Raw genomic sequence first — 23,820 nt, 5'->3', positions numbered from 1 at the left:
GTTTGTAAAGTGTCTTTGTTCTTTATATAGTGCTTCAATATCAATCCTTCTAGAAAAATCTAACAATTAAGTCTCAAACTGGTGAGGCAGCTGGAATTTCCCATCCCTTTCAGCCACTGCGTTATTCCATTAAGCCCCACGACAACAGAAAGAACCATTAACTCCAGGGAACATATCTTATTCCAGTTCCCTCTAGGGCAGTTCAGTAGTTAGTTTCACCCCAATGAATACTGACTGCAGGAAAGAAACAAACAAAAAAGATTTTTCAACCACATTTACTAGCTCACATTAATATTTAAAAACAAATTCACTTCTCTTTCCTTTCTGTATCCTTGGCACAATTTATTATACATCTTAATAAACAAACTAGCTGAATATACACTGGGGGAAAATGAATTTTAAAACATGAAACAGGGGTCAATAAATAGCCAAATATGTCAACCACTGAAAGGACAATCTGTTTTTTCCTTTAAGATTAAGCCACTGATTTTCAACTTTTATTGAATAAATTTCATCTATAAAGCAAGATAATTTATAACTTCATCTCGACTCAAGTTTTTTTTTTGACGGCAGTTGAATTTTTACATAAAAAAACTGCAAAATTTCAACTTAGGAACAAATAAAACATTCAGACACAAGTTTACACTTTAAGAAGTTTAGCAAGTATGTCAACAAATAAAGAATGACTGCGTATCAATTTATGTTAGTCCTGTGGTCCACAATACAGTTTCCACTTGAGACGTTTTTAATCACTCTTCCGTCTGGTATGGGCAGCTTCTAATGGGAACTGGTATACAGTCTGTTCTTGATGAAGACAACACTAGGCAGCTGTTGCCTGACGCCCGGATGATGCTGAATGTGACAAAACCAGCGAGACACGTTAAGGTACTTCTCCTTTTCTTGAACTGTCAGGTCAACCTAAGAGGAGATGAAAAACACACACACACAACACAGGCATTACATAAGCATGGCCATTATTATCACTTGAATACCAACCCCAAAAACCCAAACCCAGTGCTGTTGAGTCGATTCCGACTCAGCAACCCTAGGAGATAGAAAATGGGGGGGGAGGGGTATCAAAAGCCAACACAGTCAGTCAGATAGGAATAAAAGTTTCAGCCACTTGGAAGAGCTATCTGTTTGTTTAATGCTTTTTTTGTTCAGTTTAAAACCCAATCGGCGTTCTAGGGAAATCTCAAGTTTTCAACAAATGCAAAACATACATTATACCCAGGATCTGGAGGCCTAAAGAGATTTTTTTTTTTTTTAAATTGCAAAAACAGGTAGAAGAAAGGACGATAACAGCTTCCAAAAGACTAAGACATGGTTCTTTCCCCAATCTTTTCTGGCAAACCTAAAAAAAAGAAAGGTTTACTGGTATTTAATATAGTATACTTAAAAGAAAAAAACAAACTCATTGCCTCGAGTCAATTCCAACTCATAGCGACCGTGTATGATAGACCAGGACTGCCCCCCCGGGTTTCCAAGGCTATACATCTTAATGGAAGCAGACTGCCACATCTTCCTGCGGAGCAGCTGGTGGGTTCGAACAGGCAATCATCTGGTTAGCAGCTGAGCGCTTAGCCACTGTGTCCTGAGGGCTCCTTGCTAACATACTTAACAAGGGAATACTATGTAAAACTCAAATATACATGTATATAGAGACTTTTAAATGACTGCTGGTGCGTGTGTATACACACTACTGCTGCCTTTCTACTCAGCTCTGGAGAAATATCTCAGTCAAAAAGACAACGACCTATTTAATTTCAAGTGATTCTTGCTTAATACAAGAAGGAAGGGCTATTTCCAGTGGCAGAGGACTCAGATGAATAAGGCTGCGTAAAACCAAGAGCAACAGGCTTTCTAATTTTTAGTGGATGAAGCAGTTCACCTAATTTACTACCAAATTACAAGCATGCTCAGAGATTTGGTTAGAGAAAGATGCAATAAAAGCTGTGGATGACTGTCATTTCACTGGGCTCATATCCCAAGGTAGGTGACCCAGAGATTTGTCTTTAAGCCAGATCCTTGCTTGGACTCATTAAGAGTTACTAGGTAAAGAGAAAGTCAGCAGAGCGGTAACTTGCAGCCATGACCCCGTAATGGGTAGTATGAGTTCCTTCTCCTGTTGATAATCTAACAGCTAGTTAACAGATATTACAAGGAATGTTTCAACAAAGAAAAAAACTCAGCCATCCCACATGCAGTTCAAACCCATGAGTGGTCGTCTTGCTGGGGGGCTCTCTTAGCAATGGGTGCCTGTGACTGGTCAGAACGTAGCACATACTCATGCCTACAGGCAAATCCTGTGCCCAATGCATTAACTACTACAGAGTACAAGATAATACTAACAACAAAATTAAAAGGTAAGCATGTGGTATTTTTTTCAAATAAACATTTAACTGAATCCATATTTACATTTTATATTTACTACAGGCACTTTAAAAGGAAAAATTAATTAATATACATTATCCTGCCTTCCTTTTTGCCCTGATCACAGTAGGATGCTGTTTTACCAATATCTGATCTTTTAACATTATTTTGGTGGTCTTGAATGTCTTTCTCTGCTGGCCCAGATTAAATTACAAGCAGTGAGGGTCTCACTGCTCTGGTTACATAAAAATTCAAGTTTCAGGTTTTAGTGATAGACCCTGAAGTCCTACACACAAGCTGCTGTAGCAAATTATAAAGATGCATTCACCTTGTGTCGGGGGGTAGGTGAGGTCTAGGCATGACAAATATGTTCCTGTAACTGATAACCTACCATATAGTCAGTTCATGGCACGGAGATTAAAAAAAACTACCACATTAGTCAAGAAAATTATCCAAGGATGTACTTTTTTTATGTAAAAAGTTAATTTTTATTAAAAGAGAATTCATGGTTCCACATGTAAAAAAATATATTCTTCCTGTTAGGTGCAAAATAAAAAGAATACCTGTCAGGTGTGGTATACATAGAAGACACTTAAAAAAAAAATCTTTGTGGAAGTACGGAGTGTGAGTTCACATTTCAAAATGTAAACTGCATTTTGTATCTAAGAACTAACTTTTCGTTTGTTTTCTAAATCTTTACCATATGTGAACTTCACCACTAACTCTAAAGAAAATGCAGGAGTTTAAAAAGCTCAACCACTAGTAAACACAGCTGCAAATCTAATAGACGGGGGTGAGTTTTCTTAACGAAAAAGAAAAAATTCAAAATCAACTTTGGCAAACCTCTCTATGGACAGTTAAAGCAAACAGAAGTGACAGCAAGTTTCACTCAAATGTGGTTTCATGTCAGCTACTGAGATATATGATGATTCAAATCCAGTCACTTTTGAAAAAATACTTTAGTCTTTTCAAAGATCTTTCATTAAAAAAAAGTCTACTCATTAGTCATTTTGTGAGATGTTATTTTTCAGAATGAACTATTAAAATACACTGAGAACAAAGCATTTCCAAATAATAAAGTACTAATAATGCTTGTTTGATATACTGCTTGAGCTGTCCACCTATATTTTGAACCAGGGCTAAAAAGGCCAAAATTTGTTTAATATTTGTATTTTAGAACAGCATTTACTATTACAGAGATCTTACATATGGCTATTATTTAAAATAACAGCAAAATACAACATATAGCAAAATCATTATTCTCCGAATTAAAATTTTCATATTTAGTGTCTCCAGTGTAAAGATTATAAACAGACCCACAGTACAAAATAATTTTTATTCCAAGAGCTTCTAAAGCTTCTTCTGACATTTCCCAGTTTATTTCAACAATTTTTAACTAGGTGATTTATTTTTTTAAAAATGTTTTAGATAATCAATGTTAGAGAATGTACATTTGTTCATTTTCCCTCAGAAAATTTTGCCAGAAATACCAGGGCTTTGCCCCAAAGGTCAGGTTACTACTTCAACCATCCTTTTACAGTTTAAACTTTGGAGCTTGTCCTTTGAGTCTGGGAAAATTATGACTGACCTCAATTTGTTACCTCTGCTCTTTTTTTTTGTAGACATCCTATATGTGAAGCTGACTATAAATAAACAAACAAAAACGACATTTTCTCTCCACCAAATTTAGGTTTTAGAACTTTTTTTGATGAGATTTCCCAGGCAATTTCACTTATAACAATAGTTTTTCATCATCTCTTTCTAGTCGGCTCAAGTTATTTTTTTCCTCTCTTACAACAAGAAACACAATGCAATTGTTCTAGTTATCACTTCCTACTTCTTACTGGTCTACATACCAGTACGTCTACATTGGTACTTGGCTCTACTGAATCCTTCCTTTTTATGTATAGGTACCCTAGAATTAGTTTCAACTTGAAAGCCAAAGAGATAATATTCTTAGTCCTTGATTTTCCATGAAGGTGTGTGAGAGCAACTTGGGGGCCCTATTCCAGAGCGGGGAAAGATGCCGTGTGCTCCCTTTCCAACTGGCACCATGCTGCCGTTTGGACATTCTTCAGGGCCCATGTTCCTGGATCGTTTTGCAGCACTTCTTTTACTTTTCCTTGCCTTCTAAAAGAACTACACAGCTCCATTTGTGCTTCAAACTTCAAAACAAATGTATCCTAGTTGATAACAATCTTAGTCAAGTAGAATGTAACATTACAAAGGATTTTAATAATCTTCAGTAACAGTCTGTTCACAGGGATCACTATCTATTAGTGAAATCACTTTGAGAAAGCAATGAGTCATTGGTTTTATAATAAATAACCACACTAACTGGCAGTTTAACAAAGAAAGCAAGACATAATATTCCTCAAAGGAATTAAGATAGACCAGATTTCATAATCAGAGTAACTCAGCCACAACTAAAATCGGGTTCACACTAAAACAAAATACAGTGGGACTATCTGATGACTCAAGGCTCCTGGACTGCTGTTGAGTACTGTGTTGACTGCATATTAAGTATTTAATAACATAAACGAATAAATAAAGAAAAGAATGTGTGAGTGCATAAATAAATACACCAGCAAAGCAAATAAAGCACAGAGAAACTAATGAATATGAGCAGACAGCCAATCTGGACTTCTACTCTGCCTAAATTTAATACTTAGGACTCAACTTTTTTTCTTGTCTGTGTATATTTATACCTAACTGAACAGGGATGTGATTCAACACAACAGCGCAGTTCTGTTACTGTGTAGGCTTCAGTTTGTGAGGCCTGTTCCCTGAGAGGGTGTTTATTTCTCCTGTGCCTATGTACCTAAAGAGGGTGGGGAGATGCTTTGATTATGGACTCATGGCATCAACCCAGAGGGACGGTCAACAGAGTGATTTACACATTATTCCACTCCATTTAGTTTTGAAAAAGATAAGCATAATATCCTTAATCATAATATCCTAGTCACTACATATAAAGAGGATATACATTCCAAAATAGGCAACATAAATAGGCACAGATTACTCAGTATTGTTAATATAACCTTAACTGTAACACACCCAACTGAATGCAACACTTGTAACCTGCCTGAAAACCAAATGACCTCTACGGTCCCTAGACTTGTATGATTAAGTAACTGTGCAGCTCGTGCTGTGAATATTTGGCATTATGGAATTATGATCTGTTCATTCTGCTGGCAAAGAAATTCCACACAGCTCCCTTTTTATTAGAGCGTTTCCATTCCCTACTGCATAGCCTGAATGAGCCAGAAGAAAAAAAAAGTATAAAGATACACTTGGTTTGCAAAGCTTACATTTCATCATCTTCATTTTTGTTTTGTTAAATGGGAGAAATTTTCTCCTTTTTAATGATAGCTCAATGCTATACAAAGCCAGATCTTGTGATAGTCCTAACTTTCATTCACTAGCCCACTGGCGTAGGATTACAGATGACACTTCTTATAATAGCTTAAAAAAAGTAAGTAACGCCAAAATGTATGTCACGTATAAATAGGATTTAAAAAATGTCAACAAATCTGTTGCTGTTGTAGATGGAGACAATTCTGGTATCCCTCTGCGAGGTACCATGCCTGTAGCAACCTAGTCTCACTCACTTCAAGTCATGGACTTCCTCAGGTTGGAAGACTGTAGGTCAGCCACCAGGAGAAAGTCGCTGAAATACAAGAACAACAAACCCCCTTTACCTTGGAGGCTTTTTTCGTTTTGAAATGAGGTAAGGTGTGCCACGTCATCTTTCTAAATTCAAAACACTACTAAAATATACTGAACCTAGAATGGAATAAAAAGAGCCTGGTGTCATCAAAGTATTTCAGCTTCACTTAAACTTTCTTTAAATTTAAATCAAATGACTTTAGAGTTAATTATATTGAAGTATATAACTAAAGATGATGTTTTCAGTATAAAGATATACAACCAAAAATAAATTATTTATAAATAGATACAGACTGTTCAGTGTTGCCAATCTCGATAAGTATTTAGATATACAAGGCACTGGGCTAAAAGCCGGGTCGGGGATAAAGGTAAACACATGATTTGCCTCAGTCTCCTGGTTTTGCTTAAATGGAGCCATATTCTTATTAATATGGGGACCATTTGTCCCACTTCACTCCTGTTGTCCCCACATAATTATCAATGGGCCTCATCTCACTGTCAAAAGTGTTGTTTTGAATAAGCCATTATATGCTCATCCTATTTACAATATTTATAGTCAAACTTAGCAGATGCTTTTTAAATCAATAAAATTTCCCTTGAAGACCAAGGCCATCCAAACTCTACGGTTTTCTGGCAGTTCCGTGATTCTGTATCTTACCTTTCTCGACCTCTCTCTTGAATTGATGCCATGACATTCTGACCATGGGTCAGCCCTGGACTACCTTTTCTCATATTCACTAATTGTTTTCACATAAAATGGTCTTATTTCTTCAATAAGATCAATAGTTCCTTGAAAGTAGAGTTTGAATCGTACATTTCTTTTGTACCCCTCAAGTACAATATAGTGGACACACATCATAGGCTCCCAATAAATATTTTTACACTTATAATAGAAAGGGTATTACCAAGAATCAAGGCTCACTCTAGACCATTACAATAATAGTGTGTGGAACTTAACATGATCACTTAAGTGTCTTAGAGGAATAATTCTTAATAAAGTCAAGTAAATCCAAATTGAGGGATTATAGCTTGGGGTGGACGCTAAGAATAACCGTATCATACATTAGTATGGTATTTTAGAGTTTACAAAGGGCTTCCTCATACATTGTGATACCTGAGTCAGAAGGCCTAGCTTGTCTTGGACCTTCCAAAAACTGAGCTCTGTGTCTGCATAAATCACTTGAGATTCCTAAGCATTAGTTTTCCTCTTTGTAAAAGGAGGATGACAACATTTGCCCTATTATGAGGTACAAAGAGAAAATATACACAAAACTCTGAAAACTATAAAGAAACATGTTAAGAAAACACTGATTCAATGTTTATGGAGGGCAGACTGTATACGTGTGGCAAAAATTATATCAGACAGTGGTGTTACAAATATGAATTGCCACAATCTCTGACTTAAGCAGTTTACAATTCAGAGGAGAGAAAAAAGTAAAGCTTTAACTGAAGTGATCGCTGAGGTAGAAACAAACAGAGGAAGGACTACCTCATTATGCTTCAGGAAGTCAGAGAGGGCATCACAAAGGAATTAGTGTGGAACTGAGCTGACACCTGATGAAGTACAAGTGAATTTGAGAAATTATAAGGCTGGGACCAGGGACAAAAGAGACTAGCAAATACAAGGATGCGGAGCAGAAGCTGTGCTGTGCTCAGGAGGCTTCAGGGAGCACGTGCTGGCTGAAATCGAGGTGTCTAGGGGAGAGAGAGAGGCCTGAAGCTAGCAAGGAGCAGGGGTCAGATGAAGGGTCTCCCATGCTACAGAATGGTATTCTGTAGGGAATGAGGAACTACTTAATTATTATGAGAAAGAAAGACATGTTCCTGTCACCATGCTGAAAGGCTGCTCCAGTGGCAATAAAGGTGGATATTAAGAGATGAGACTTGTGGCAGGAGGCTGTTTCCACAGCCCAGAAAGACAGAGTGAATTCTGGAACTAGGGCAGTGTCACCCAGGAGGCGGAAACCACAGTGCTTCTGACTGGATGCACAGGGTGTAGAATACAGACACTCAATGTGTGGGCTCTTTTCTCCCACAGGAGAAGACAACGAGTAACGGGATGACGGGGAGTTGAGGAATTTTTGGTTGGGATCCAGATGTTAAAATGCACAAATTCCAGGGCAGGCTGCCTGGTTTCCAGACCTGGCTCTACTGTTTCCTAACTTAAAGAAGACATATGAACTCCCTGTGCCTCAGTTACCTCATCTGTGAAATGGTAAAATGGTGTTGTTGTTGTTAGGTGCCGTCGAGTTGATTCTGACTCATAGCGACCCTACAGGACAGAGTAGAACTGCCTCACAGCGTTTCCAAGGAGTGGGTGGTGGATTTGAACTGCTAACCTTTTGGTTAGCAGTTGAGCTCTTAACCACTATACCACCAGGGCTCCAATTATCTGTAAAATGGGAATGATAATAACAGTACTTATCTTATAGGGCTATTAAGAATTAAATGAGTTCACACTTATAAAGCATATAAAACAGTGCCTAGAATACAGTAAGTACCACATAAGTGTTTGTAAGTAAGTTTAAGATGGAACGCAATTCAAAATAAAGGGATTGACCAGATAGAGGGAAAAAGTGAAGATATGAGAAAAAAAGGACATTGAATTTAGGACAAGATCCAGAGAGGGGAGAAGAGGTAGAAAAGGATGAATCAATCAGTCTAGGACAAAAGCCAGATGGTGCTCTCTGAGCCCAGAAAAAGGAGACAGGTTGGCTGAGGCTGTGCAAGCAGGCAGGCTGGAAGACTAGGGGATCCAAGGGATTGCCCAGGGAGGAAGGCCATCTGATAATGACTGAGATGGAGGAGGAGGAAGGCGGATGGGGTTGATGGAAGTGGCTAAGGTTTGGAATGGTCCCTGAGAGGAATGAAAGAGCTGAAATTGTACAAGAGTCCAGCTGAAACTGGATACTATAAACCTGTAGCAGCACCAATCTGTAGCTCTGTGATTTCTCCAACTGGGCGCAGCGAATAAAGACATTTATTTGGACTGATTAAGAGTTGGAGATTTACAGGGAAATGGTGAGAAATGTGGAGCCCTGGTGGCACAGTGATTAAGAGCTTGGCTGCTAACCAAAAGGTCGGCAGTTCAAATCCACGAGCCTCTCCTTGGACACCCCATGGGGCAGCTCTACTCTGTCCTATAGGGTCGCTACAAGTTGGAATCGACTTGACAGCAAAGGAGTTTTTTTGGAGATGAATGTATAGTAGAACAAAAGAGATGGAGATGTGAATAAGAAGACGGAGTTGAAGTGATGCAAAGGGGGTCTGGGCTGGATGGGGGAGAAAGGACATAGGTTAGGAATCAAGTTACTTCACACAGCGGTGGGAGCAGGGAGTAAGAAAGCGAAGAGCTAAGACAGAAGTTGCCCAGAAGGTGGGGTACTGACTTTATGACTGAGAGGTGGAAAAGTATGATGATAAAGCCCAGGGGTGGCTAGAAATGTAGTTGTTGAAAAAGAGTGGAAGCAAAGGTTGGGAATTAAGCAAGTCAAGAAAGGTATTATGTCAGATGGATATACGGAAGGAATTTTTTCATAATGTATCTTGTGCAGAAATAATTCCTGTCATTTTTATTTTATAAGTTGGAAATGTAAATTTCATTTAAATACAAGACAAATATCAAAATTAAAAAAAATATTCTGAATGGTAGGGGAAGAAAAGCCAATAACTCTTCAAATACTCACTATAAAGCGATGCAGGCCATAGTATAACAGGATATCTGCTAAAGTAAAGTGATAGCCTGTAAGGTAGACTTTATCTTCAAGATATAAATTAAGATCCTAGAAAAAAACAGATTAATAAAATATTAATTTAAAAAAAAGGAGTAGTAAAGTTAACTATCGTGTTTGAATGACTTAAAACATTTAGAAAGCTATTAAAAAACAAAATACTGATGTTTATTAAAAGTGATATTTGACATTAATAAAGGTTTGTTCAAAATTACAGACCATATGCCAATCACTTCATTTAAAATATTTTAATTACTTATGTTTAATAGCATTTTAAGTCTTCTTTTATTCTAAAGAAATACAACATCAGAAAATGATAATCAAAGTGTCATCTATGACAATTTCAAATACTCCAGTTCTAAATACCATTTAAAGCTATAAAAAAGCTGTCATTTATTCTTCAATGATTATCAGTTTTTAAAAGATTATTTTAATTTAAGCGTATTAAAATAAAAAGCTCTTTTTAAATCATTAAAAATAAGATAATAGTAAGCACTAAGTTCCTTAAGTAGCCAACAGGTACTTCAGATGAAAATTTTTTTCAAAGTACATGTTAAAAAAATAAAATTAAATATGAAATTAAAGAATCTTAAAAAGTCCTAATCAAACTAGAAGTAATATCTGACAGATCAGCACGAATAAGTCAATTAGATTCTTGGAAGAAAAAATTTAGATAAAAACATTGTGTGAATACTCTTGGCTTCTCCCAAAATTAACATGTGATTTAACAGAACAGGAATATATGTTAAATTACATTCAAATTAAATGGACAACAGATTCATATAACCTTTAAGAAAGAACACTTTATGAAGCTCATACAATAGGTTCCATGGACTATTCTATTATTATCTAAAGACTAGTTATGAAACATTGCCCAATGGTCAACAGCATTTATTCCGGAATTCGCTGAAGTACAGAGAAAGCATTTTGTTTTGATTCTCAACTCACATCCCAAAGTGCTGGTGCACAGTGGTTCAGCGTCCAGGAAATGCTTGCTGAATTGAATTTAACCTCTTAAGTTTGTCCAAGTCTTCAGTTAAAGACAGTAATTTCCAAAAAGGTATATGAAGGTGGGACTGCTAGGAATGGTACAGATGAGGACATAAACGAACGAGGACAAAAATGAAGAGAGAGTACCAGAAGAATCAGAATAAAATTTGGGTGGGAGAGTAGCATATGCTGGTATTTCAGGGACCACCACTTAAACTCTATGGCAATCTATTAGAGATTTCTCTCCCATGTCTTCAAAAGAATCAACTTCGATTAAGTATAAAAAAGAAATACATTATCATTGAATTTTAAAATGCACTGAAAAAAGGTCTGAAACAATTTATCACTGCTTTCTATAGTGTGTATATTCTAGAAATAGAATCTACATCTAAGTGTTAGTTATTAATATTCTTCAGGGAACAACAAATGTAATTTTTTTATTAGCTATGATTAGGTAACATTTTCCTGATTAGTGATAGAAATCAAAATTTTCGTACGAAATGACAAGATTTCACATATTCAAAATATTCACAGAACAAAACTAATGTCTGACATTCATTTCCTTCTTTTTTTATAAGCCTTTTTGATGCTGTTGCCAACCCTTTAAAATACTTTCCTCCTATAGAGTTCTACCTAATTTCTTTTCCTCAACTATTTATTAAACTTACTAATAATAATTATAAGTTGGAAAACAGTGCAATAAACAACTATATACCCTTCACCTAAGGTTACCGTCATCTGAGGTAAGTGCTTTGCATTGTCTGCTTTTAAAAATTACACGATCTTAATTAGAAGGCACTCAAACTTACAATAGTGGTTTTAATACAGAAATGGAACTTCAGTAAGAATTAAACCCTTTCACAATATCCAAATAGCAAAATAGTGTTAAAAATAAACAACAAAAAGATAAAGAGCTCAGTATGAAAACGGGTAAAGAATATATATATGTACATATATACACACACACATTGTAAAAACGAAAATGGCTAATAAGCATTATGAAAAAAGTCACACCATTAATAATCTTAGTAAAAACACAAATGAACAAGGAAATCTTTTTTGGTTTATTTTCAATAGTAATAATATTGGGGTAGTTAAGGAGAAAATGGGCAATACCACCCATGCTGGCGAGGGTTTTATGGGAAAGGGCACTCTCATACACTGTATATGCTCATACACAATATACTTTTCTGGAGGGTAAATGAGCAACCCGGTTTTATAAATGTGTACAGCCATCTCTCTTGTGGGAATTTAGCTTAAGGAAACCAATGAGAATGTGTTCAATCTAATAATGACATGAGGGCAGGCAATTTAAATTGTGGTACAACTATATGATGGAATACTAACAAATAAAAACAAAAACCAGCTACCGCTGAATCGATTCTGATTCATGGTGACCCTGTGCTGCAGACTAGAACTAGAGTTTTCAAGGATGTGACTTTCTGGAAGCAGATTGCCAGGCCTTTCTTCCAAGGCACCTCTGGGTGGGTTCGAATCACCAAGCTTTTGGTTAACAGTCAAGTGTTTAACCATCTGCGCCACCCAGGGACTCCTGGAATACTAACAGGTTATCAAACACGATAGTGTGAGTGAATACTTATTGATGTGAAAAGATGTTCACAACATATTATCAGGGAAAAAAAACTTGACCAAGCTCTCAACTACCAGCTGAAATGTTGACGGTTTGAACTCACCCATAGACAGGCCTGGAGATCTGTTTCTGGAAGGTCATAGCCTAGAAAACCCTATGGACCACAGTCCTACACGGCACGCATGACATTGCCATGAGTCAGAATCGACTCAACGCCAACCAACAACAGAGAAATTCCTATAATAAATATTTTGCCTTTAACAAAACAGAAAACAACACTTTTCTCATCTGTGCTCATATGGCCCCAAACCACACCATATGTACACACTTGCCTCCTGCACTAGTCCGAGCTCTGCAAGGGCAGGGCTGTGTCCAGCATGTCTACTGCTGGTGCTCAGGCTATAGGTGCAAATGAGCAAACTGCAGCAGAGGAGGGACGACAACCAAATCACCTGGCCCCACATCGCTTACATTTCGAAAATGGTAACAGTATATCCAGTCAGATTCTCCTTGCATATCCCAGACAGATCACTATGGTGGAATTATGTCTATGCTACTAATACCAGATGTATGAATACAACTTTAGAACCTATAAACCCAATTTCAGTCAAACCCTATTCTTGCCTATCACAATTATGCTAAATACTTTGTTACTATCCTTTCCTTTGGAAATCTATAAAAGACAGTTACATTTACTTTGTATTTGCCTGAAATCTCACATTCACTTGGAGGATGGACATGCCTACCACCCTCAGGAAATATACCAGAGGGGCACGACCGGAGGGTCCCTGGGAGGGGTCCATTTGGATATTAAGAATGAATAGTTGACCATGATGGACCTATGAAGGAATAAGGCCTGAAATTTATTTTCTACAGTGTTCTCTTCATGGTATCTATCAAAAATATCATTTAAACCATTTTCCCCAAGGTGATAAATATTAAGATCTTCTTGCACAACTTACACTGCCACTCATATAATGACAGAAATAAATTTACAGACAGAAGGGATTCATGCCATTATACGTCACTGTCTAGATGATCTCTAAGGCTCCTTCTAAGTTTAAGTTTTTATAAAATAATAAAAATAATCTTTACTTTTATAGAAATAAACAAAGTGAACTCATTTGGAAATGTTTTTCATTCTTGGTGACTCTGGAACCATACTCAGTTTACATTTTATAGGAATAGATTCTTTAATTCTAATTTGACTTCTTTGGAAAGAAAACACAAATTTTAAAGCAATGAAGCAAAGAGTTTCAAGGATAGAGGGTGGCTTTATCAGATCACTCGAGAGTTTTTCTTTTTATTACTATTCTTTTTACTGTACTTTAGATGAAGGTTTACAGAACAAATAGTTTCTTATTAAACAGTACACATATTGTCTTATGACACTGGTTAAGAACCCCACAACATGTCAACACTCTCCCTTCTCGGCCTTGAGTTCCTTATTACCAGCTTTCCAGTCCCCTCTTCCCTTCTAGTCCTTGTCCCCGGGCTGTTGTGCCCCATTAGTCTCGTTCTCTTTCATGGGCCTGTCTAATCTTTGGCTGAAGGGTGAACCTGAGGAGCTAAAAGGGTGTCCAGGGGCTATACTCTCAGGGTTTCTCCATTTGCTGTCAGGCCAGTAAGACTGGTCTTTTTTTGTGAGTTAGAATTTTGTTCTACATTTTTCTCCAGCTCTGCCTGGGACCCTCTATTGTGATCCCTGTCAGAGCAGTCAGTGGTGGTAGCCAGGCACCATCTAGTTGTACTGGACTCAGTCTGGTGGAGGCCGTGGTAGTTGCGGTCCACTAGTTCAAGAGTGTTTTTCAAACTCCAACCCCCAAAGATTCTGATTCCTCCTAGCTTTTGAAAAAGTACCTTATCCCTTAGGGAAGCAGGATGGCCTAGAGGGACAACAGATATTAAGTCATCGCATCAAATTAAAAAATCACGCCACAACAGCTACTATGAGTGTTATGAGAAGCCCTGGCAGTGGTGCAGCGGTTAAGCACTTGGTTGCTAACCAAAAGATCCGTGGTTCAAACCCACTAGCTGCCCATGGGAGAAGATGCAGCAGCCTGCTTCTGTAAAGATAACAGTCTTGGAAACTCTATGGGGCAGTTCAACTCTGTCCTATATGGTCACAGTGAGCTGGAACTGACTCGGCAGCAACAGGCTTTGGTTTATGAGCGTTATGAAGGAAAAGTGTGGGGTGCTGTGACAGCCTGTAGAACTGTGAGCCTCACCTGGTTTGGGGAGGTTGTCAGGGGAGTTTCTGAGGCAGGTGCATCTGAGCTGGATGGGAAGGAAGTTCTCAAGGAGGCGGTGGGTCAGAGGGAGGTGGAAGTGTGTTCCAAAGGAGCCCTGTAATAACAAGTGCAACCTACCCTGAGACAGAAGGGATTAGGTGAAGAAGGTGAAGGTAGCTCCAGCACGACGAGGGGAGGGCCCTCAGCTAAAGAGAGGCAGGAGGGGGTGAGGGCAGGTGGGGCTTTGGCAGTTATTTGGGGATCTGGCCACCTTGGCTATAGAGTGTGCGTGCGTGCGTGCGTGCATGCATGTGTGCGCGCGTGCAACAGTGATGAGGGGAGACTTGTTAGCATAAAACAAAAGAGAGAAACAGTTTTATTTTCCAATCTGCTCCTTTTTTGCAGAACACAATGCACTGTTTGACAGGAAACATCAATGTTATTGCAGAATAAGTGATGGCAGTGCCTCTGAGACACAGTGACACATCGTCACCAAGAACTGACAAAACAGTTTTGACAACTGGTATTTTTTTAAGAGAAATATAAAAAGGTGGGATCCTTTAAAGAGAAGCAAAAACGACAGAATTCTAAGACCTTTCTCATTTATCAGTGTAGGAGGAACTTTTGTTCATTCTAAAAATGTCACCACTGAACTATACGACATGTGTGCTTCCTCTTTGTAACAGAGATCAATTAACAAGCTGTTGTTGTTGTTAGGTGCCACTGAGTCAGTTTTCGACTCATAGCGACCCCATGTGACAGAGTAGAGCTGCACCATAGGGTTTTCTAGGCTGTGATCTTTCTGGGAACAGATCTCTAGGCCTTTCTTCCACGGAGCCAGTGGGTGGATCTGAAACCACCAACCTTTCAGTCAGTAGCTCAGTGCTTAACCGTCGTACCACCGGGGCTCCTAACAAGCTTTTAGTCGGAATCAAGTACGTGGCAAACACTAGGCCATATAGTTTCATCAAGTCTCACACTTGACCAAGGGCATTTCTGTCCTAACCAACTGGTTAGGATGTGAGATGCCAATCATATATACAGCACTTAATAGCAATAATGGCCAGGCCAACACTTATATGTACTTACTGTTCTAAGTTATTTTATATAATGATTTAATTCTCACATTTAATCCTACCTGTGAGGTTGGTCCTATTATAATCCTTACTTAACATAAGGAAACAGAGGCACAGAGAGGTTTAGCAACTTTCCTGAGGTCACTTATCTAGCAGGCCGTGGGGCTGGGATTCAAACATAGGCAATCAGAGCCACAAGCTATTCCTAGTCAGTATATGGGACTGATACATATAAAGAGTTAAAAGAAAAAAAAAGCTCTATTTTGAAAGGATGTGCCTTAAACTGTTAACTATGGTTATCCAGGAGCCCCGTTGGCGCAGTGGTTAAGAGTTACAGCTGCTAATCAAAAGGTCAGCAGTTTGAATCCACCAGCTATTCCTTGAAAACTCTATGGGACAATTCTACTCTATCCCTCAGGGTTGCTATGAGTTGGAATCGACTCAATGACAATGGGTTTGGTTTAGTTTTTGGTACAGCTATCTTAAGAATGACGGTCTTTTTTTTTTAAAGGGAGGAATGACTCGTTTTCCTTAAGTCTGTATTGTGTTAATGTCTTACTACGAGCATATATTCACACATAAAACCAAATGCCAAACCCATTGTTGTCGAGTTGATTCTGACTCATAGCGACCCTACAGGACAGAGTAGAACTGCCCCATAGAATTTCCAAGGAGCACCTGGTGGATTTGAACTGCCAACCTTTTGGTTAGCAGCCACAGCACTTAACTACTACACCACCAGGGTTTCCATATTCACACATATAAATTCTAAAATACAAAGTTTAGAAAACAAACTTAGCACCTGTATCAACGTCAGGGCATGCACCTTGGATTCAAAGAGTGCTTGCTCTGCCCTACGGAGAAGTAGCTATAAAGCTAACAACAAACCAGGAAAATAGAAAATAGTAAAGTGACATGAATCGTAAGGAAAAACAGGTGTGTTTGAAGAGATGATAAAACAAGTGATAAAAAACAGTGTAAACAGGAAACCCCTTGTCTCTTTTTCAAAGTACTTGCGTCGAACAGAATTATTGTACTTAAATCTTTTTATTACGCTTAACAAATTGAATCGCATCATTACTTTACATAAACTGTGGGAATACGGTTCACAGATTTTGTTGTGACAAAAAATGGAAGCACAGGTTATTAGCATATAGGATTATCTAGCCATTCTCACCGTCGAAGTGAATCACAGGTAAAGACAAAGTCTAAGAGAGCTTCCTGCTTAGCAGTTCATGCATTTCAGCCCCTAAAGAGGAGTCACAATACCTTCAACAGAGTGCGGACGTCGTCTTTACTGGCGTGCCCATCTACTTGAGTTACCCTGTATTCTAACCATTGCTGAACGACCGCTTTTTCTTCGGGAGTGCTCCCAAGCAAATATTCTTTGTTGGCTTGCTTGACTAGATGAGCTGCTATTGTAGTCAATCCCGTCAGACTTGGACCATTGTTTGTTTGAAGAACTGGAATCTTAAAAAGAAAAAAAAGTCCTTCAGATCCATTTCAAAAACAAATACCCTTATGACTGTAAGTTCTCAATAATGACTAAATTTCTCAACTGTTTTTTAAATACTCTAGGATTTTACTTTAAAGTACCAAATTACATACAAATCTAAGTCAGGAAAACTAATAGTTATAGAATTTACAATTTGCTGATAGATGCTTGATGATGGAACTGGTAATGACATTGCAAAAATCAACAAACTAATGTTTCTACACAAATGATACACCATAAGACTGTTATTTATAACTGTATATATACAAGAAGATAAAATGAAAATCCTAATAATACTACATTAACTTCAGTCAAAATTAAACCCACTGCCATCGAGGCGATTCCGACTCCTGGTGACCCCATGTGTTACAGAGCAGAACTGCTCCATACGGTTTCCTTGGCTGTAATCTTTCCCGAAGCAGTTTACAAAGCCTTTCTTCCGCAGAGCCACTGGATGGGTTCAAACGGCCAACTTTAGGTTAGCAGCCACTCACAAACTGCCTGCGTTACCAGGCTCCTTCAGTCAAGATTTCTCACACCCTAATTCTGCAAGGTGAACATGTTTAAATAATTCTGACTTCCGTTAAGAGCAAAAATAAGAAACAATTATGGTAACACTGACTTCATGTTGACATAGTAAGAACCACCAAATGAAATCTAGGCTAGTTTTAGTGCTATGTGATCCAATGTAACTAGCTCTCTCTTTAACTAGGCTAATAATTGTGATGGTGACTTGGTTGCCATGAACTGCATACCCATTAATTTTGGAGGTTTTTGGAGTAAGGTTACTGTCAGCTAACATTTCATATTAAAAAAAAAAAAAATTCCAAAATATAATTGAGGCAACTGATAATCAAGTCTGGACTTGAGGCAACCACCTGAAAAATAATCCTGCCTTTTATATTTCCCCTGGTACAAAAGTAATACAAAAGGTCAGATTTACTTGCTTATAAGAAATTGCCAGTCAATAATTTAAACTTTCTTTATGTAAAACTACGTGAAGCATTATGAGAAATGTAAAGGAAAATGGAAGATGGCCCAGGCACAAATAACAGGTCAGCAACCGCCATTTACTAGCTGAGCCAACCAAAAAGGAGCATTCACTTGGGAAGACTGCTGTGTTTCTCAGCCGCAACGTACCATCTTGTACAGTGATTTATACTTTGCTGGGCAGGTTCACACTCATAACATCTACTTCAACAGAGTCTGTGAAGTACCCAGAAAAATTAACATTTATGAATACAGACTCCAAGGGTACCTCCTAAAAACTAAAGGAGGTAGCCTCTCTCCACTTTTCACTTCTTCACCTATTTCCCATTCACTATATAGCCTGTACTATCACGAGTTGGAATCAACAAAACGGCAGCTAACAACAGTATCACTTTAGGAGTTCCTGAGTGGAGCAGACAGTTAAGAGCTTGGCTACTAACCAAAAGGTTGGCAGCTCGAATCCACCCAAAGGTACCTCAGAAGAAAGGCCTGGCAATCTGCATCCAAAAGGTCACAGCCTTGAAAACGCTATGGAGCACAGTTCTACTCTGAAACACATGGGGGTCCCCTTAGTCACAATGGACTTGACGACAACTGTATTTTTCTTTTTAATTCCCACTATTGCCTTCACACTCAAATGAAACCACTGCCTCTAAGATTATCAATAATTTCCTTTAAAAATGTATTAAAACAGTACGGAACCCTCTGGGGGTGCTGGTTATATTATTCTATTCCTCGACTGAGTGGCTACACAGGTGTGTTCGCGTTGTGGTAACTCATTGAGCTGTACACTTATATTTGTGCACTTTCTGGATGTATATGGCAATTCAAAAAAAAGGGAAATAATTTCACAATTGCTGAGCGGAGTGTGAGTGGAAAAGATAATTAACTCTAAGAAAATGATTTGTAAATTATTACTATAAATTATCCACAATCCAACTCAAAAATCCACAATAATCTTCTCACCTAATTCTTACAACATTCTCTAAGATAGGTAAGAAATCTCATCTTCATTTTACAGATAAAGAACCAAAGCCAGGGTCTGAATAAAGCACTATTTTGCTCAAAAGCCCATTCCTTTTGCTTTATACAGCCTAAAGTATACAAATCTTATGCGGTTGCAATCATGGGAAACCTACTATTTTTACATTCATCTTATGGTTCCATGGAAACCCTCGTGGCGTAGTGGTTAAGAGTTCGGCTGCTAACCAAAAGGTCGGTAGCTCGAATCCACCAGATGCTCCTTGGAAACCCTGTGGGGCACTTCTACTCTGTCCTATAGGGTCGCTATGAGTCAGAATTGACTCGATGGCAACGGGGTTTATGGTTCCATGGTCCTCAAAGTTAGCACCTTTAATGGCTGCATAAATAATATTCCAATGTGTCGATGCGCCATAATTTAACAAACCATTCTCCGAGAGCTGGATCTCTGGATTGATCATTTTAAAAAAAATTATTACTAATTATGTTGCAGAGAGCGTCCTATTGCTGGCTTACTACTTACTCTCAGGCGCCTTCCAAAAAATGGTTGAATATTATTACATATCCCCACCCCTTCCCCCAAACATATAAACAGAGACTACAGCTGCCCATTGCAAAAAGAAAAAAGAAAGGACGAGAAAAACAAACCAAAAAAAAAAACACACATTCTGAACTCCAAGGCCTTTAAAACTAATTTTGGGTTTACCTTGCACTATCTCACTCCTGGAGCCCTGGTGGCGCAGTGGTTAAGAGCTTAGCTGCTAACCAAAAGGTAGGCAGTTCAAATCCGCCAGCCACTCCTTGGAAACCCTATGGGTCAGTTCTACCCTGTCCTATTGGGTTGCTATGAGTCAGAATGGACTGGACAGCTACGAGTTTTGTTTTATTTTGGTCTCACTCCTAACACTGGTCTACTTACTCATTGCCTCAAACTTATTTTGTAACTTTCTGGTCTTACACATCTTTCAAAGCCGGATCCCTTAAACACCACCTCTTCCGTGAAGCTTATAAACTCATTCTTAGAATTAACTTCCTCCTTCACACTCCTTGAGATTGTCTTTCTCCATTATAGTATAGATTCTGTCCTGTTTTGTATTCAGTGCCCATATGACTGTTTCTCATGGTAGATAATAAGCTCCTGAAGACAAGACTCACATCCTGGCAATGTTCCCTAAAAAATATAAGCCCAACTACTGAATAGTAGTTGAAAGGGAACGATTCAGCCTGGGGACAGAGCAAAAAAAGCAAAAAGCAGGTCACTTAGTTTCCATTGCCTACTCTGCCCCCTGATCTTGGGCAAGTCGCTTAATCTGCCTAGGCTTCAGTTTACTATTTGTAAAAACTACAGTACTTCTACGTTTGAGACAAGATTTTAACACAGACCAAATGAAAGAACAGAAGAAGTATGGACAACAAAATAAACGTCGTTTGGCAAAAAATTTCAAAGGAGCAAAAATATATACATATAAAAAATTGTCTTCCTATATCCATTCTCCTCCTCTAACACATTCTCTCCACGGCAACAGAGAATTTTATAGAACTCAAATGTTCTTCAATGCCCCTGACAAATGCAGCTCCTTTTATGTCACCAGTCAATTCTCCTCCTATATAACTTCCTCCCTCATTCTCTGCATGTCATGCACTAAACTTGGTATCAGAAGCTTCAAAAACTCCTTCCCTCAATCCCCCAGATTGAGCCATGACCCACTGAAGGTTCTTCCAACAGTTTATACTTTAATGTAGCGCGTTTCCCTATCGTAATTTTCGTGACCGCACGGTTGGTCCGCTCCACTGGAAAGCAAGCTCCTTGAGAGTAGGGAAAGAGCCGTGGTGGAGCAAAGGTTAAAGCGCTCGGCTGCTAACCGAAAGGTCGGCAGTTGAACGCAAGAGCTGCTCTGCGGCAGAAAGACGCGGCAGTTAGCTTCCATAAAGATTACGCCTAGGAAACCCTATGGTGCAATTCTACTCAGTCCTTACAGGGTCGCTATATGAGTCGGAATCGACCCGATGGCAGTGGGTTTGGTTTGAAGGTAGGGAGAAGTGTCTGCCTTGTCACCGCCGTATTCCCCGTGCTCAGCGCAGCACTGCTAGCACCGGGTAAGTTCTCATACAGCAATTGCATCAGAACAGAACGAAAGATATCGTTATAGTAAGTGCTGTCACTGGCCACAAACGCGGGGTCTCCAGGCGGGTATATCTAAGGGATCTTTGGAGGCTCTTCCATAACTGGTTTCCCTTTCCCGCAAAAGTTCAGGCCGAGCCTCGACTGGCGTAGGTCTCCCCCATCCTCCCTCCAGAGCTACGGCAGCGGAAGGTGAGGCCGAGAAGCTGAGGCCGAGAAGCGGCCTGCCCGCACAGACACGTGGGGAGCTGCAGGCGCAGCACCGGAGCCACGTCCTTGCCGCGCCTCGTCAAGTCCCGCCCGGGATCAGCGAGACCCGCTTTCCTTCCGCGCCACCCCTGCTTCTCACCTGGCGCTCGCCCTGGGCACTGTATTTATTTCCTTTACTCAGCCCCAGGGACTTCTCAAGCAGCAACAACTCTGCAGCCGCCGCCATCTTCCGGCGCGAGCTCCCGACAGGAGCGGGGCCCGGATAACAAGGACTCCGCCGCTGGCGGAGAGGGAAGCCCCACCCACGCGAACGTCCCCGGCCATTGGCTAAGCGGAGGGGGCATGAAACGCGTGCCTGCGCTCAGGAGGCGGGGCCAAAAGAAGGGGCGGGGCCGAGGGACGGGAGTGACACTGGTGGGTAGGAGATGGCTAACGTCAAGGCTGGGAGCGCTTGGGGCTCTTGAGGAAATACAGGCAGGAAACTGAATCTGCCATCTTTTAAACGGCAGGCCTTTGGAAGTACTAAAAGACTTTATACCTAATGGGACTTAAAATTTTTTCTTAGGTTCACTCAGAAATCTGAATTTGAACAATCGAATTGAATGCAAAGAGATCACAATCTAATGGAGTTTCTAACATATAACGTTATTTGTGGGGATTTAATTAGTATAATGTAATGGTGAATGGAAAAAAAACTTGTTTAATGTCAATATAAAGCTCAATAGAAGCAGGAGAATTATAAATTTAAAAAGTATAATTCATAGAGCACTGGGTTTATTAGATAGCAGTCAGGTAATTACTACAGCCCAAGTATATCAACCATTAATGGTTTTAATGATTTTTATTTCAATACCAGAAAGTAGTTGTATGATTTAAGTAGCTAGAAGAGATACAACTAGAATGCTCCTTAGAGGTTACGATGTTGAGACTTCTGCTCACCTACTTTGGACCCTCATCAGGGAAGACCAAGCGCTAGAAAAGGACAACCTTCAATGAGATGGATTGATACTCAAACATGCCAATGGTACAGGACCAGGCAACATTTTGTTCTGTTATACATAAGGTGGCCATGAGTTGGAGCTGACTTGACAACAAATTAACAACAACGAGTATATAAATAAACAATGCACATAATATTTTAATTTAAAAAGATGTTAACATAACTATTTCTAAGTTGCTATATCTTCATCTTCAAAGTAGAAAATGTATCACATATGTTGAGGCCTTGAATCTTTCCAAAAGATTTCTGAAAATAAAAGATATTTTCCACATTGAAGAATGAATAAACAAAATGTGTATTAGTCTGAGAGAAATAGAAGAGAAATGCTATGAGGTAGTTCATCACTGAATCACAAATATTGACATTTAACGGGGAATACTGTCACTATATGACACCCTCCCTATCCCAACGTACTCAATGAGTTAACTGGGCAGCAGAAGTAATCTTAAGGAAAAGAAATTAGGCCAAATCAACACAATTGAAGTACAAAGGAAATTCCAATATAAACGGATTTTGGGCATGAATTATCTGTTTCACTTTCCACTATACAGAAAATTGAATGAGTATTTCATTACCTCTAAAAAGGCCAGCCTTCTGAGAGAATTCACGTATCTATTTTCAGTGTTCAGGAACACTTTTTGCTCGTATTTAATTTTATTTTTAATTTCACATTTATCTAATTCCAATTTGTGGTGTATTTTAATTGAAGTTTGACCTAAATCGTAGAGCTGAGATTTGAGTTCACATACAAAATACCTGAGAGGATATTCACCCAAATGATAAAAATTCTAACTTTTGGGGAGTGAAATTGAGGTAAATGGGTAGAATATCACTTTTTAATTCGTGCATTTTTATTTGAATTTTTTCAGATACCTTTTGTAATTAAAAAGAAAGTTTGTTTGCTTTTTAAATGTAGTCATAAGTTTTTTTTCTTCCATTTGAGTCCTGAAAATTTCTAGCCTAAGTTTCTTTTTCTTCCCTGGGATTCTCTCTTTCATTGTGGATGTGCATCGATGACTGGAGAAGAAAATCAGTTGACCGTTGCAGTGCTTCTGACATGAAAAGTAAAGGAGGTGGTGTCACAAAAAAGACACAAATTTAAACTTGATTTCTAGAGCCAGGGGTTCTAGTCTCTACTCAGCACTAACCAGTTGTGTGACAGTAAGCAAGGCTGCACTGGGCCTCAGTTTCCCCAAGTACACCACAGTGGACTTGGGTTACATATTCTCTCTGGTCCCTTTGGTATTGATATTCTATCCTTCTATATACTTTTTTTTTTTCCTTAAAGTGCACATGCATTTTTGTACGACTAAAGGGCTGATTGGAAGGATGAAGGAATAGAGAGCCTTTTGTTGGGCCAG

General features: G+C 38.9%; 1 protein-coding gene across 2 annotated transcripts; it reads right to left on the bottom strand.

The window, feature by feature from the left end:
* Positions 1-555: 555 nt before the first annotated feature.
* Positions 556-21,754, bottom strand: EEF1E1 (eukaryotic translation elongation factor 1 epsilon 1). 2 transcript variants are annotated; one of them, XM_004388937.2, is made up of 4 exons: positions 21,599-21,753; positions 16,931-17,131; positions 9,729-9,824; positions 556-918 (listed from the first exon to the last, which is right to left on the bottom strand). In XM_004388937.2, the coding sequence occupies exons 1-4, from the start codon at positions 21,683-21,685 to the stop codon at positions 778-780; spliced, it is 525 nt and encodes a 174-aa protein (XP_004388994.1). In that variant the 5' UTR covers positions 21,686-21,753; the 3' UTR covers positions 556-777. The 2 variants fall into 2 exon arrangements, with proteins under 2 accessions (XP_004388994.1, XP_023598684.1); XM_023742916.1 differs by lacking the exon at positions 556-918 and adding an exon at positions 4,221-6,159 and having other exon boundaries at positions 21,599-21,754.
* Positions 21,755-23,820: the final 2,066 nt, after the last annotated feature.

This window comes from Trichechus manatus, unplaced genomic scaffold (genome assembly GCF_000243295.1).
Source record: "Trichechus manatus latirostris isolate Lorelei unplaced genomic scaffold, TriManLat1.0 scaffold00223, whole genome shotgun sequence".
In the NCBI taxonomy this organism is placed as follows: Eukaryota; Metazoa; Chordata; class Mammalia; order Sirenia; family Trichechidae; genus Trichechus; species Trichechus manatus.
This window is presented reverse-complemented; position numbering and strand designations above follow the sequence as displayed.